General features: G+C 41.7%; 2 protein-coding genes across 6 annotated transcripts in view; one reads left to right on the top strand and one right to left on the bottom strand.

Moving 5' to 3' along the window:
• Positions 1-367: 367 nt before the first annotated feature.
• LRRC31 (leucine rich repeat containing 31) lies at positions 368-12,063 on the top strand. Of its 4 annotated transcripts, none has more exons than XM_035133823.3 (10): positions 368-763; positions 1,837-2,076; positions 2,599-2,718; positions 3,485-3,652; positions 4,335-4,502; positions 5,823-5,990; positions 6,799-6,966; positions 7,248-7,415; positions 9,874-10,041; positions 11,456-12,063. In XM_035133823.3, the coding sequence occupies exons 1-10, from the start codon at positions 751-753 to the stop codon at positions 11,785-11,787; spliced, it is 1,713 nt and encodes a 570-aa protein (XP_034989714.1). In that variant the 5' UTR covers positions 368-750; the 3' UTR covers positions 11,788-12,063. The 4 variants fall into 4 exon arrangements, with proteins under 4 accessions (XP_034989714.1, XP_034989713.1, XP_088525968.1 ...); XM_035133822.3 differs by having other exon boundaries at positions 7,083-7,415; XM_088669842.1 differs by lacking the exon at positions 3,485-3,652 and having other exon boundaries at positions 607-763.
• Positions 10,303-15,314, bottom strand: part of LRRIQ4 (leucine rich repeats and IQ motif containing 4) — a 19,391-nt gene continuing 14,379 nt past the window's right edge. For both annotated transcript variants that reach the window (XM_035133796.3, XM_088669843.1), the window contains 2 exons: positions 13,844-14,040; positions 10,303-12,334 (listed from right to left, as the gene is read on the bottom strand). In XM_035133796.3, the coding sequence (XP_034989687.3) occupies positions 12,143-12,334; positions 13,844-14,040 (389 nt within the window). In that variant the 3' untranslated portion in view covers positions 10,303-12,142. The remainder of the gene's footprint in view (positions 12,335-13,843; positions 14,041-15,314) is intronic.

Below are 15,314 nucleotides of genomic sequence, written 5' to 3'. Positions count from 1 at the left end.
CAGATCACTTTCTTCAAACAATTTTGGCAGATTTCATTATGAATCCTACCCTAACTATGAGGACTCACTGTGAAGACTAAATCACAATAGGTATAAGATATTTTGGGAAATGAACATACTGTAATAATATTGCTTCATAGCTTTATCTCCACAGAAGTATGCTAGCTATTTGATCTCTCTGCTTTTCCCAGACTCCATCAGTGTTACTTTTAAAAGGGAACACAAGGATTCTTTTTTCCTTCAGGTAGTCTTGTAACTTGAGCTATAAAGTGACTCAGCCCTCCCAGCTGCCAGCAATCCGTCACATGTAAGAGGCTCCGGTATCAAAGTCTGCACAACTACTTCCTCTTTTCTCTTCAAATGATCCTACCCCACTACACACACAAAATGCTGACCAGACTGTTCAAATGAAATGTTCAAGGAGGTAGTCGGGCAAAACTGTTGAAAAGATGCATCAAAGAAAAAGTTATGGTAATGCTTTCCACCGGACCATCATATCCCTTGAAAATATTTTTGAACTCTGCACAGTTCTGAAGAGCATATGTCCCTGCTTCACCATCGCACCAAATCAAGGATTTTGCATGAGAAAGCTAATACCCGTATAAGAACAGGAAGTGTCCGAAGACAAGCAATAAAGCAATTGGAACTGAATCAAGAGCAAACTCAAAAGGATGATCAGCTTCAAAGTTGATTTGTTTCATAAGTCATGAAAATACTTGGAAAGGTAAAACAACCTTTCGATTAAAAAAAATGGAAGCTGAAGGTAGGTTGTTTTACTGTATCTCTTAAAAAACTCTGGCAATGCTTATTTTGTTTAATGTATTTCAAGCTTTAGCATGCTCTGTCCCAAGAACTCAGGTGCAACAAACAGATCAAAATGCTCAGTAGTCAGCAAGCATAAATATTGTATGACAGGGGTGGGGAACCTCTGGCTCTTATGCCAGATTTGGTCTCCAAACCATGCCCACCTCCCTCGCACCTGATGCCATATGTGACTTCAGGTTTGCTGTGGGTATTGCAAAGGAAGAATCAGGAGCTTAAAGTGAGCTCTTGATTCTTCCTTTGCCAGAGCAAGGTGTGCTCCCACCACCCTTCAGCTGGTTTTCAGAGCCTTAAACAGCAGTGTGGGGCTGTTTGCAACAGGGCTTTCAATCAACCCTGCATTGCAATTTGAAGTCCCAACAACCCAGGCTTCAAAGCACAGTATCACACACACCACAAAGTAAAACTTTCCCAAAGTTAAAGGTAAGTTTGCTTTTAAATACAAACTGAATTTCTCCCTAGTTACAGGTAGGTAACTGTGTTGGTCTGCCATAGTCAAAACAAAATAAAAAAAATCTTTCCAGTAGCACCTTAGAGACCAACAAAGTTTGTCATTGGTATGAGCTTTCGTGTGCATGCCTGAAGAAGTGTGCATGCACACGAAAGCTCATACCAATGACAAACTTTGTTGATTTCTAAGGTGCTACTGGAAGGAATGTTTTTTATTTTGTTTTGAATTTCTCCCTTTCCTTGGTGCCCGTGCTTTTATTTTGGTTATATTGATATGGTTTCCATAAATGTTTTGTTGTGATTAAATGTATTTTTGTTTGTGAACAGCCCAGAGGACCTTGATGATTGGACAGTGTAGAAATACAGAAAAATAAGAAGAGATGGGTAGGAAGTAATAACTGGCAGGAGTTGCAATACATTCTGAACTTTCTCTTACGATGAAATTGTGTGGGGGTGCATAGTACACAGTGCATGGTCTTCTCCACCTTGTTTTTAAGGCAGGCTCAAGAGCAAGTGCTATCCAAAACACAATTTCTGCCTCTCTTTCTCTCTCTCCTCGGAAAGGTGCAAAGTGGACAAGGACAGAAAAGGCTGCAGATGGCTTTTTTCAGAGATCCCCATTCAACTTCTTTAGAAGTCAGATCCCAAAGAAGAAACCCTCTGCTGAGAAAGGGGGATGTGAACAGTACCAGGGCTCAGACCACGAAGAATCCAAAGAGGAAAGTGGAAAGGGAAGCAGAGGACACAAAATGAACGATTCCTGTTTAGAAACTCAAATGGCGGAGCAGATTTTCCCTGCACCAGGTAATAGTGATAAGAACAGGGACTGTCTGCCCAGGGGGCCTGTGCTCCAAGAGTAGCTCTCTGTGAGTGAAGACAGAAGTAACATTGAAACATCTGTGAGTGAAGACAGATGTAGCATTTTCACCCACCATGTTGTCTCAATGTTTCGCAAAAGGGATTGTGAGGAACTCCAAACTGGGTGAATGGGCAGTCAATTGGCAAATGCAACTCCATGTAAGCAAGTGTACGGTGGTGTGCACATTGGGGCAAAAAGTCATTTCACATATATATACTAATAGAGTGTGAACTGGTAGTAACTGACCAGAACAAGATTTTGGAGTCATCCTGTGAAGATGTAGAACTGCTGTGCAGCAGCTGTGAAGGCATATTCCATGTGAATGATCATTGCGAAAAAAATGTTCATGCTTTACCAGGAGAGAGTCTCCTGCACAATCAGAAGCATGGTTTGTTTGGTTTTCAGCAAATGTTAGGATTGTTGAAAACCATTCCGGTCACTACATTCCCATTGTCTTGGTTCCACAGACTCAATGCTGTGTCCACAAAGAGTCCAGAATTTCCTGGGGAAATTGGGCAAACAGCCCTCTAGCAAGGTTTTGGACTTAAATAATTGTGCATTAAGTACAACAGATATAATGGATCTGGGTGAGTATACATTTTGACACGTATTTTTTCACCCTAGTAATGGCTTCAGAGGCGTTGTCAAATACTTGAGCGCACAGGTTATGGCACAAATTTACATAAAATCTACATGTATGCATAGATGAAAAATAAGGCTCACTTGCAAAGGGGAAAGCAACCTTCGGCAGTCAGGGATTTACTCTGAGCTGTGGTGTGCCAAAAGGATTTCCTGAGCTCAATGCACAGTGTATGGAGATGGCCCTCTGCCCTTATCACAATCTTTTGGCAACAGCTATAGGTCTTTATTTATTTATTTAAAAATATAGCCCGTTAATATAATCAAAATATCTAAACAATTACAAAAGTTGGTAGCCCCTGCAAAGCCTCTTTCAGCCAAGTCCTGGCCATATCTGCCCCCCACAACACACATGGCATTATATAAGAGTTAAGCTGGATGGATGCGACTTGCCTCAGTTGACCTCACAGACCAAATGAGAACGGCTGGTGGGTGAAGTTTGGTCTGCAGGCCGGAGGTTCTGCACCCCTTCTTTGGTCACCTCTCTGCTGCCACCTGACTTCCCAGACGCATGGAGGAGATTGATGGATTGGAGCCATCTTAGCCTTAAAATATCAACCCCCACCCCCTTCTTTGCAGATGTAGGAGCAGAGCTACACAGTTACTTGTAGTACCAATAGCACCTTGCAGCTTTTGTTATCTCCCTCAATAAACATTAATGTACACACATTGCAGTCAGTAGTGGTTTATCTGTCACTCTGCTTTTCCCCCTAGTTGCCATAATACATTTGCTGCCAAGCCTGGAAGAGATTGATCTGTCCTGGAATGATTTAATAGGAGGGACATTAAAGTCTCTTACCCTTCCGTTCAAATGTTTGCAAGAGCTGAAAGTCCTCCGACTGAACAACTGCAGACTCACAGCCATGGATCTTTCGTTTTTAGGTATCATCCAGCAATTGCATAACTTACTCCCAGAGGTTATTACAATGGGTTATTTCATTAGAGATCAAGGTAAAGTCTAATCTGGATTGGGGGGACCTGCGGTAGTCCTGCAGTTCCATTTCAGACACAGGGCTTGTCCACACTTACAGTACTTTTTGCCCTGCTCTTTCCAGGCACAGTTCCACACTTAAAGCACCGTGTCCAGGTGGGTTGATTTTTTTGCCCTGGAGTTTTCCCAGCAAAGCCCCTCTCTTCAGCCCTCAGTTTGAGCAAGTGTCAGTTCCGGTTAACTGTGGATTGGCATTTGTTCCTATTGAGTGTTAAAGAGCAGGTTTTTTGGGGGGAAAGCTCTGGAGCAAAAGGAGGGGCGCTCAAACACTTTAAAGTGCAGAGCTTTAAAGCTTTAACATGCAGACTGTGCCTGGAAAGAGCAGAGGAAAGGTAAATGTGGATAAGCCCTAAGGCTGCATCCAGACTATACAAATATGAGCTTGCTGAAGTAGGGCTGTAACTGGGGACACAAATTGGTGTGCGGAAACCTGTGTATGTATGTTCCTGAAATTATTACATTCTTGCATGTTCTGAAACCAAAGTTTAAATAGTGAAAAAGTATGATGCGATCATTATTGTCTTCTGCTTCTTCAAAGCAATGTATAAACTGGTACCAAATGCTTATTTACAGGTGAAGCGCTTGAAGTAATTCCTTACCTTGAAACACTAGATTTATCGTGGAATAACAACATTGGTGGGAAGCTTTTTCTTCTAATCCAAAATATCCCCAAAGACCATAAACTCAAAACACTAAAAGTGATGGATTGCAGTCTAACTTCTGAAGATGGTGAATCACTAGGTAAGAGCCCATGGCATAGTGATGTAGCAGCTTTGAATACTGCTTTAGCATTTTATTTAGATATCAAACCAAATACCACTTTGTATGGAATCAAGATTTTAAAACTGCTGCACTTGAATGCGTTAAAGAATTTGTGTGAAAACTGGCAGGTTGCTCCCTGTGATTTATGAGTTAGGGGGCTTCAAATATGGTTTGTATTGTGCCTGCCCAAATTTCCCCATATGGTCATGGTTTTTAAATAGTGGAGGGACAAGCTTCACATTTCAGCTCAGCCCTTTAACTTACTGTGGCTTTCAGCAAGTAACTATAGTCAGTGTTATTTTTCAGGGGGACACTCAAGGATATGCAGTACTGTACTGGCAACTCTTTTTGTTGTTGTTAAAAAGTGTGGTACTTACTGTAACAACTTCATGGTGGGTATCGGCCCCAATTTTCCCAGGAAAGAAAAGAGTACTGACTACTGTAGTCATGTATAACATGGGAACTGGCAATACCTTATTTCATTGGTTTCCTGCACTAGTGATTGAGATGAAAGCATTGTTTATTCATTTGATAAAATCTACATACCACTTGATTGTAGTATGGTGTAAAACCTCAAAGCAGTTTGCAAGAAATATTTATATTATAAATAGGAAACTGTTAAAAACAAATAAAAACATTTTAATGTAATGAAAATGAATAGCACTATGTAAACAACAAATTGCTAGGGAGGTGTATCAAAAGATATGGTTAGTTTGATCACATTTCCCTTACTGGTTCAACATTTAAATGATCTTAAGGCAAATTAACATTCATTCGCATGGGGAATGAAACTTCATATTGGCGTATGTTGTATGATTGGCTTTTGAGAAACATGGGCACTCTCTCAAGATGTGTGAGGTACTGACTGGTTCATGTTTGTCACAGGTGGTGCGGGATAACCTTTTTCAAATTCTGAAGGAGTTAAGTTTTAAAATGAGATATGTGTAGTATCTCTCTCCCTCCCTCTCTCCCTCTCCCCACTTCCCATTAAGAGAGAGATGCACACATAAAGGTTATGTGGTTATTCTAGGGAGTCCAGACAACATCCAGATAACTACATCTTGTACATGACCTTAAAAAAGATATTTAGAAACTGGGTAACTGAAATTATTGCCCATTTCTTTATCATGAGATGAATATTTCCTTTTTTGATTGGATTTAGAACTACCTTCTTGTTTTGTTTTAAATTCCAAGTGCCCTGATTTCCTAATAATAAACCTATTTTTAATTTATTACATTTCTCTGCCATTATCTGCTCTGAATACGTTGTGACCAGTTCATCCCCCGTCTTCTTTTCAGCTCAGCAGCTCTACAAAATCCACAGCCTTGAAGTACTGGATCTGTCAATTAACAAAAAGATAGGATATGGCCTGGAGAGTATCGCCCAGGAATTAAAGCATGTCTCAGGACTGAAAGTACTTAATCTGAACAGGTGTGGGTTAAAACTAGATGGATTCAAGCATTTAGGTAAGTTGGTTGGCATCTGTCAGTCTCAGGAGACGATGCAAGAGTGTGTCTTCGGGGGTGAAGTGCAGGTGATGATTTGGTAGCTGGGACTTTTAATAATGATACTTAGCATGTGCGCAGAATTTCTGACTGTTCAGATGCATTATCTTCTTGCAATCCTTACAGCAACCCTGCAAGGTACATGAATATTATTCTGCATTGCAGGGGGTTAGACTAGATGACCCTTGAGTACCTTCCAACTCCAAGGTTCTAGGATTATACCTCTATTGCAGATGGGAAACTGAAGCTGTCTACACAGTACACCTTTAAAGTACTTGAAGAACATTTCCGCCCTCAAAGAGTTTGCCCCTCACAGAGCTACAATTCCCTGCAACGCTTAACAAACTACAGTACTCAGAATTCTTTGAATGTGCTTTAAATATATTCTGTGTATGCATTTGTCAACATCTATAACTGGAAATTTTGAAATAAATTTGAATTAGAAATACACACACACACACACACACCCAAATTAGGGCAAAAATGCTAGAAAATATTTTCCCAAATGTGCTTCAGATCTACTTATCAATCAGATTTTGGGCAGTATTATCTAAGTGTAATTTGAAAACATTTGAAATTAAAAATACCAAATTTGAATTTTCAAATTGCCAAATTTCAACATCATTTGATTTTATTTTTAAAAAAAATTGCCAGTCTCTGCCAATTAAGAGTAGGAATGTGCAAAAGGACTAATGGAGGCTAACAACAGATTTCCTTGATGGCAAATTGATTATTGACAAGTTGTCTTCTTATGCCTATTTTATTTCAGCCAGTGCCTTGCAGCACCTGATGGAACTAAGAGAATTAGATCTGTCATGTAATAAAGAGATTGGAGGAGGTTTCAAGTACTTAGCAGCTCATTTGGCCGAGCTAAAGAACCTAGAAATCCTGAATCTTCATCAGTGTTGTATTACAGAAGAGGACATGACTGTTTTAAGTAAGATATTGCAGAATCATTTAATCCTGAATTGTTTTAGCAAAATCATTATGTGGAATATTTAATTGGAAGATTATCTTACCTTCATTCATTCAATCAATCATCTCTCCCACTAGCTCAGAAATACCTCTGGCTCTCCAGATGTTGCTGGACTACAAATCCCCTAATATCAGAATGTTCATTGGCTATGTTTGCATGTGATGTGAGCTGGAGTCCAACAATATCTAGAGGACCACATGTTTACTACAATGCAGCTGTACTGTCCTTTGATCTTTTTGCAGCCCATATAATTCCTCTTTTGTCGAGTCTTCAGGACCTGGATTTATCGTTAAATAAAAGCATTGGGAAGTCTTCCGACCACCTTCTTAGCAGACTCCGTTTTTTACCAAAACTGAAATCTGTGCTTCTCGGCAATTGTTCTTTACAGCACAATTCATTTGCATCTTTAGGTAAGAATATGCCTTAAAATTATTCTAGTTTCCTTATCTATGTCTCCATCTTCCCACTCCCCAGGGCTAATAATATATCAATTGGGCATGAATGTCAAATGGAAAGAGACAGTAAATCGAATAAACATTGCCTAGAATATTAATCACCAGTAGGTGCATTATAGGACCATCTACTTTCATTAGGTCTGATATAATCAAATGTATGGAAAGGGGAACAGAAGTTCAATTTCTATGCAGGAGAATACATTGCATTGAAGAGCTTCTCAGTATTGGAATAACATCCTTCCATTAAAGAGCTTTTGGTAGACATAAACCAGTATAAGATAATACTTAATTGTAGTATTCTCATTCTCTCTTTCCCAGATGGCTTTGCTATTTTTTTTGTTTATTCATTATTCATACATTCACTCAAGAAATTATATCCAACTCTTCAAATAGGTTTCTAGTGGCAGCTCAGAGTACTAAATCAAAAGTACAATGAAAGCTTTGAAAAACGTAAAACACTACAAACCAAGAGCAGCAGCATGCTTTGCCACTGTCCAAAGAATCTCTTTCAACCCCTTTCGTCTAGTCTCCAGACATCAAGAGCTATATTTTTTTGTGATCTCAAGTCCTGCTGACAGTTAATTATAGAAGTTGGCAACTTCTTTTCTTTTTCTTCATTTACCGGTAACTGTGTCCTGTAAAGCAATATGAGCTCTTTCTTAAGACATAATTGCATCGTTTATTGATTCCTAAATTAACAAAAACATTGCTCCGTTGTCAGAAACTCTGTAGGCTTGCTCCTTTCTTTGTTTTGCCTACAAGGCTGGTTCTGTTTGATCTTCCTATAACAAAGCTATAATAAAGTTGTTCTCTTATCCAAATATCTGTACTGTGGAAAAGGAGCAACACAGAGTGAAAATTAGGCACATCCAAGTCCCATTAAAATTAGTGGGACTTTATGCACATAGGTAATGCTTATCTGTGATGCACTTAACACATGTACATGTAACTTCCTCTGGATTATGTCCATGATGTGCACTTCATATGGTGGTCACTTGAAACTGCACCCTTGGCAGCTATCTACAGAGAAGCTTGTCATGCAACCTGGGATATTTTCTCTGCATCCTTTTACATTTGATACAACAAAGAAAAAATCCCTTGACCTGCAGCTGGATGGGGACTGCTAATACAGATGCAGTCTTTACACTGGCCTTTGACATCTGAGATGTGTGTTTTCAAGACCCTCCCTATTCTTTTGACTGTAATCTGATTTAACTGTTCTGAATTTTAAATTTTTGTAACCCTCGCTGGGACCTCTGCATTGTACAAGCTTCCATATGTTTGTAGAAATCTTGATTTCAAGAAAAAAAATATGCAGTTGTTTCTATCAGAGAGATTTTAGCACACACTTGTGGCCAAAACCCTGCACACTCTTCCTTGAGGATAACTCCCATTGCACAGTGGGACAGTTCCCTGCACACACATATATGGTTAGGTTGCACATCCCTCACTGAAAGTAATTGGAGGTTGAATGTACTCAACATTGGATGGATTGTATCCCATGTGTTTTTTCTCGATGTTTGAACATGGTTTAGGGGAGGTCCTTCTTAGAAAAGTATAGGAAAAGCACATTTCTGATTGCCAATATACAGCCCAAATCGCCAGGGAGGTTTGCTGCATAAGCAGCTGTGCATAAGCAGTTGTGTTGCTGTTCAGCTCCCATTAATTTCAGATGAACTTTTGCAGGTAGGCCTCCTGGTTAGGGGTGCCAGACTCAATAGTGGACAGGACTTCTGTGCCTTTAATTGCCCTGCTCTCTTTTGAGTCTGGAAACCTTAAAGAGAAACCAGCAGACCCTTTGCTTGGAAATTAAACAAAGGGTCTGCTGGTTTCTCTTTAAGAAACCAGCAGACCCTTTAATTTCCAAGCAAACGGTCTTTCTAGACTCAAAAGAGAGCAGGGCAATTAAAGGCACAGAAGTCCTGTCCACTATTGAGTCTGGCAACCCTACTCCTGGTTGTGAACAGAGAATGCTTGGAGGTACATCGTGCAACTCCTCTTGGCACCCTTCCTGCATGATTTCTTTCAGGAAAACTCAGTCACATAGATTTGCTTTAACCACAACAATGTGCCCCAGTACAGCACTCTACTTTTCCACTGGAATAAATGACCACCATTTATATGCATGGGAGAATTGCATTCAACGATTCCAGGGGAGGAAGGAGTCAAACCTTTAGGGTGACTCCTACGGTAGCTGCTGAGACTCAAGTCACTCGAACTTCACAGACCCATTCTGGGTTTTGTTTTCTTGGTAGCCCTGAAGCGTGATAGAATGTTGGGAGAAGCGGGGAGAGAATGTTGTATATGGTCTGATCTATTTTGAAGATACGCAGCTGGGTGCAGAGGGTTGAATGGCGTTGGACCAGGCCTATTTATTTCAGTAAGCACAAGATGTTGTTGCTAATCTTTTCAGCCGATGCTGCCCTTCACCTTCCTGAACTGGAGCTATTAGACCTTTCTTGGAATAAATGCGTTGGCGGGAACCTAAAGCTGATTTTGAAAGCACTAAACCTTGGAGCTGAGATCAAAGTGTTAAGACTAAGCAGCTGCAGCTTGGTGGATGAGGACCTGGGTGGCCTTGGTTGGTATAAAATTGTATTTCCCTTCTCCTTAGTACTTCTTGTTTCAGACTACACGTCAGAGCTGACTTGTTCATTGGACATGAGAGACTTTTGCACAAATGGAAGGAAATCTGGCCAGTAGTATATTTTCAAATGGGATATTTCACCATGCCTATTTGCTTTATAGTGGACTCAACTCAGTGGACTATTGATCATGGACCATTGGTAAAATAAATGTATTTTACCAATGCTTATGCAGAGCAAATAATGCCAGGTGATGCTCAGCCTTATTTATTATTTATTAAATTTGTAAGTCTTTTTATCTTGCCCAAGGCAACCCAAAGCAACTTACAACCAAACAACCCCTACATAGGTACATACATTAAAACCAGGTGGTGGAAGAAATACATTAAAAACATCCCACCTACTTCTAAAAGGCCACAGATAGTTATAGAGGAAAGTTTTTGTCAGGCACCTAAAGATATACAGTCATACCTTGGTACTCGAACGGCTTGGCTCCCGAACAAATCAGATCCCAAACGCCACAAACCCGGAAGTAAGTGTTCCAGTTTGCGAACATTTTTCGGAAGCCAAACGTCTGATGCGGCTTCTGCTTGAGTGCAGGAAGCTCCTGTAGCTCCTGCAGCCAATCGGAAGCCACGACTTGGTTTTCAAACAGTTTCAAGAGTCGAACGGACTCCCACTGAGAGCCAGTGTGGTGTAGTGGTTAAGAGTGGTAGACTCGTAATCTGGGGAACCGGGTTCGCGTCTCCACTCCTCCACATGCAGCTGCTGGGTGACCTTGGGCTAGTCACACTTCTCTGAAGTCTCTCAGCCCCACTCACCTCACAGAGTGTTTGTTGTGGGGGAGGAAGGGAAAGGAGAATGTTAGCCGTTTTGAGACTCCTTAGGGTCTCAAATCCAAACTCTTCTTCTTCCCGGAACGGATTAAGTTCGAGAACCAAGGTACCACTGTATAAAGATGGTGTCAGGCTGGGCAACCATCCCGGGGAGAGCATTTCTCAAGCGGGGAGCCACTGCAGAAAAGCCAGTTCTCGTGCTGTCACTCTCAGGACCCTCTGGCTTGTCCACACAATGCACAAGCTGTCTATGCATGTACAAATGTTTATGTGATGTGTACACTTGTTAATTTGTACTGCTGTTACTGTGTACATACGTACACAGACTCTACACCCATTGAACATTTCATGTGAATAAGTATATGAGTGTAAAACTTACTTTTGGTGACACAGGTACACAGGCTTTACACTCATCCAATGTAGTGCATAACACCCCTAATCTCATTTTTCTCTACAATTTTTCTCCTTCCAAAGTACCACTCCCTTTTTTCTGATATAGAAGTCCATTCGCCACTTGAAAGCATGTACTTTGGAAACCAATGTTGCCTACTGATGAATTGGTTGCTTCTTTCAGGCCTGGTCATCCAAGCTGGGCATCTGGCTCAACTACAGGAACTGGACCTTAGTTATAACAACCAGATCTCTGACCAAGGATGGGCAGTGTTCTATCAAGACATAGTTGGCCTTGAGCAGCTTTCTGAACTGGATGTCAGCCGTCGTCCGTCGTCACGTGGCAACTGTGGCGAATGGTTGGGCAAACTTTTGGCAGCACTGCTGAAGCTGCCCCGGTTCACGGAGCTAGGGCTGCAAGGCTGGGTTCTTTCCGAAGTTCAGCAAAAGCAACTGGAACATTTTAATCGGGACAATGAACGAAATGTTCGCTTTGATGTTTGGTATGGAGCATGATGGTTTTGTGCCAGTGTAACAATCTATAGCTGGTGGCTCAGAGGCTCAGCACGCAGTTCCTATAGCCTTACCTGACAGAATCCAGTGGGGTAGAGAGAAAAGAACACTAGAATTGAGAAACTGAAGCCCTGATCTCAGTGAAACTCCTACTCAGCCCCACCTTGTGAGTAATTTTTCGCCACACAGGATGAAAGACTTGCCTTGCTGGATCATTTTTCCCCACCAAGAGGAGTTTGTGGCTTGAGCAATAGAAAATACTATCTTGATCTGTGAAAATGACTTTCTGTGAGTCCTTTTCTTTTCTTTTCTTGCTTGTATTTATTCCCCTGGCCCTTTAAGGTATCACAGAATGCAGTTATTTCTTCTTGCCCTTGCCTTTGTCCTTTTCCTTTCCCTTTCCCTTGCCCTTGTCTTTTCCTTTTCCTTTGTCTTTTCCCTTTTTGTCTTTATCCTTCTTCTCTTTCTTGCCTCTCCTGATCATTTTCAGGATCTCGCCAAAGGCTCCAATCCCTCTGCGCACCATCAAGCCACGCCACCAAGCCTGGACCTTTGAGGGGAGGGAGAAACAACCATATGAGCATTAAAATGAAGAGGAAAAAAGCAGCTGTTTGTAGGTTTGGGAGAAGAATTAGTTCATTTTGTTCTTACAGCAGACAGACCAATTTGATGGCTGCAAACTTGCTACCATATTGGAGCACAACTCCTGCTTCTCTGGATTTTACAATGTAGTTTTGGTGTGCGAAAAAGTGCACACAGAAATAGGTAAATTTTACTGTCAAAATGCATATGTTATAGAGACATGCATTAACTATATATATATATATATATATATATATATATATATATATATATTAGGGGAAAGGCATACAATTGAAAGTTAACTTTTCATACATTATTTTAAAAAATGCACAAAATGGGATGGAAGAGACCCAGGGCTTTTTTTCAGCTGGAGCTCACCAGAGCTCAGCTCAGGCACCTCTTAGGTGGGCACCATGGCCCCTCTAAGACAGGCATCCCCAAACTTCGGCCCTCCAGATGTTTTGGACTACAATTCCCATCTTCCCCGGCCACTGGTCCCGTTAGCTAGGGATCATGGGAGTCGTAGGCCAAAACATCTGGAGGGCCGCAGTTTGGGGATGCCTGCTCCAAGAGAACAAGGGAGAAGTTCATGGTGAGCTCCAGCACCTCTTTTTCTAGAAAAATACCACTGAACAGACCTACGATTAAATAATGAAACTGAAATGGGATGCAATGCGCTGTCCATTCCTAGCTATTTGTATTTTCAGATTTCAAACGTTGGTGCATAAAATGGATGGTGTGTTCCCGCTTTCCTCCCAAGGCTGTCGTCATGTGGACAAAAAATTTCTTGCAGGAATTCTTCTGGCACCACTCACCCTTTTGCTACTCCCTTGTACCCCATTAGGACTCCTGAATTAGGAGCTCTCCTGAGTCAGTAACCTCTGTGCTTGTCCTCTCCAAAGAACTGTCCTCCTCAACATCATGGACCCTACACATCACTATGTTGGGCCATCAGCAGAGCCCTGAGGGAATTAACCAAGAGGAGGAGATATGCTGGTTTATATGCCAGGGGGCTGCCCCTTAAAAAGTGGTCCTAGAGTTTGTAGGAGCGAGTAGTCAGTGTTTGCCAGCCTCGTGCCCTCCAGGCTTTGGGCTAGAACTCCCATCAGGTTGTCCAAAACAACAGATTAGCAAAAGTTGCCATGTTCACTTGGAGCTCTCAAAGGTTCTGCTACTGCCTGCCTGCCTTGTCCCACCAGCTTCTTCTCAAAGTCAGGAGGAAAATACTCTCCTACCTGACCAGACCTCCTCCTTTTCCCCTTGTTCTTTTCTGTGTTACCCTGCACATTCCCCACACTCCTCTAATACCAAGTCATACCAATGTACCAGGAGATAATGCACCCTAATCAGAATATTATCTGCTACTTTGCTTCCACTATTTAAAATCCTGTGGCCCACCCACAGTTCCACTGAATTGTCACTACAACATGCTGCAGACCCATGAGGCTTTTTGTGTGTGTGTGTGTGTTCTCTGTACCGTTATGGTCAAGGCCTTTTCGTATCTTTGATCTCGCAAGTACTGCATGGTGACTTGCAACCCTTGGCTAAATATTTCCACCGCTGGGAACATCAGAGGGTTTCCTTCAAGTGTCAGAACCTGCAGTTTCTCTAGCTTATCCAGATTCTCCGGGACTTCAAATAACTGATTGGAATGAAGAAATAGCTTTTGCAACTCTAAACACAAGAGAATGATAAAGGTGAATATGATGCATAAGCGACATCCATTTCATGTTTATTTGCAAGCTAAATGTTTGGGTATTATTGTTGTTGTTATTATTATTATTATTACTACTACTACTACTACTACTACTACTACTACAAGTGCCAAACTACCAAGGTTTTTCTTTATTCCTTTGGTTGACAATAAAAATAGGCTCAATTGTAAGGACTCTAGATTCCTTATGTACCAAGTAGCTTAGAGGACAGCTAGGGAAGCTGTGTTCCCTCCAGATGTTGCTGGACTCCCATCAGCTCTAACCAACACAGCCAATGCTTGGGGATGGTGGTGGTTGTACAGCAACATCTGGAGTGCCAAAGATTGCATAGGAGGGCAATCCCTGCTGTGAAGAGGGGCAGAAACAGAGGAGCATGGTAGCCCATGAACACCACGCATTAAATGAGACTTGGTCAGCAGGGCTGAGAGAAACAGTTGGCTCAGGATCAAACTACAAAAGGGCTGAAGCTAAGTGGTAGATAGGGTTGCCAGCCTCAATAGAGGACAGGACTTCTGTGCCTTTAATTGCCCGGCTCTCTGTTGAGTCTAGAAAGACCCTTTGCTTGGAAATTAAAGGGTCTGCTAGTTTCTCTTTAAGGTTTCCAGACTCAAAAGAGAGCAGGGCAATTAAAGGCACAGAAGTCCTGTCCTCTGGCAACCCTAGTGGTAGAGCATCTGCTTTGAACGCAGAAGGTCCTAGGTTCAATCCTCTGCATCTCCAGATTGGATGGGGGAAAACCCTTGTCTGAAAATCCAGGAGAACCACTGCCAGTCAGTGCAGACAATACTGAGTTAGATGGATCAGTGGCCTGATGGCATAAGATGGTGACCTGTGCTTCCTATGGCTTGTAACTCCCAATTACTTTTGAATTTACAAAAAGCAGGTTCAGGAACCGCCAACCAAGTTTGGGAGAGTTAACATGGGGGGAGGGGTTAATCCTTTCCCACAAACAATTTCCCTGTTGATAATCAACTCCTGACCTAAAGCTGTCATTTTCCCTGACTGGAAAAATGCAAACACAATTGTGTGTCTGTAAGGCCCACCACCCTATTCCCAGTTGTGGCAAATAGTAGGGTTTTTTTGGGGGGGGCACTGATTTCCAGCAGAAAAATTCAATAATAAATGGTAAGCCCACTTGTGATCCTAGTCTGGACTGAAACTGCTTTTTGTAAAAGAAAAGGATGCTTGGAGTCACTGAGTTTGGCCTTCATATAGACTGCATCCTGCCTTGGG

The sequence above is a fragment of the Zootoca vivipara genome, chromosome 5 (assembly GCF_965207765.1).
Source record: "Zootoca vivipara chromosome 5, rZooViv2.hap1.1, whole genome shotgun sequence".
Lineage (NCBI taxonomy): Eukaryota > Metazoa > Chordata > Lepidosauria > Squamata > Lacertidae > Zootoca > Zootoca vivipara.
The sequence above is the reverse complement of the archived record's forward strand: the minus strand, read 5'-3'. Positions and strand labels throughout refer to the sequence as shown.

Coding starts and splice junctions, on each gene's coding strand:
- LRRC31 (XM_035133822.3), top strand. Junction 2,077..2,598: donor GCAGATTTTCCCTGCACCAG/GTAATAGTGATA, acceptor TTGGTTCCACAG/ACTCAATGCTGTGTCCACAA. Junction 2,719..3,484: donor AACAGATATAATGGATCTGG/GTGAGTATACAT, acceptor TTTTCCCCCTAG/TTGCCATAATACATTTGCTG.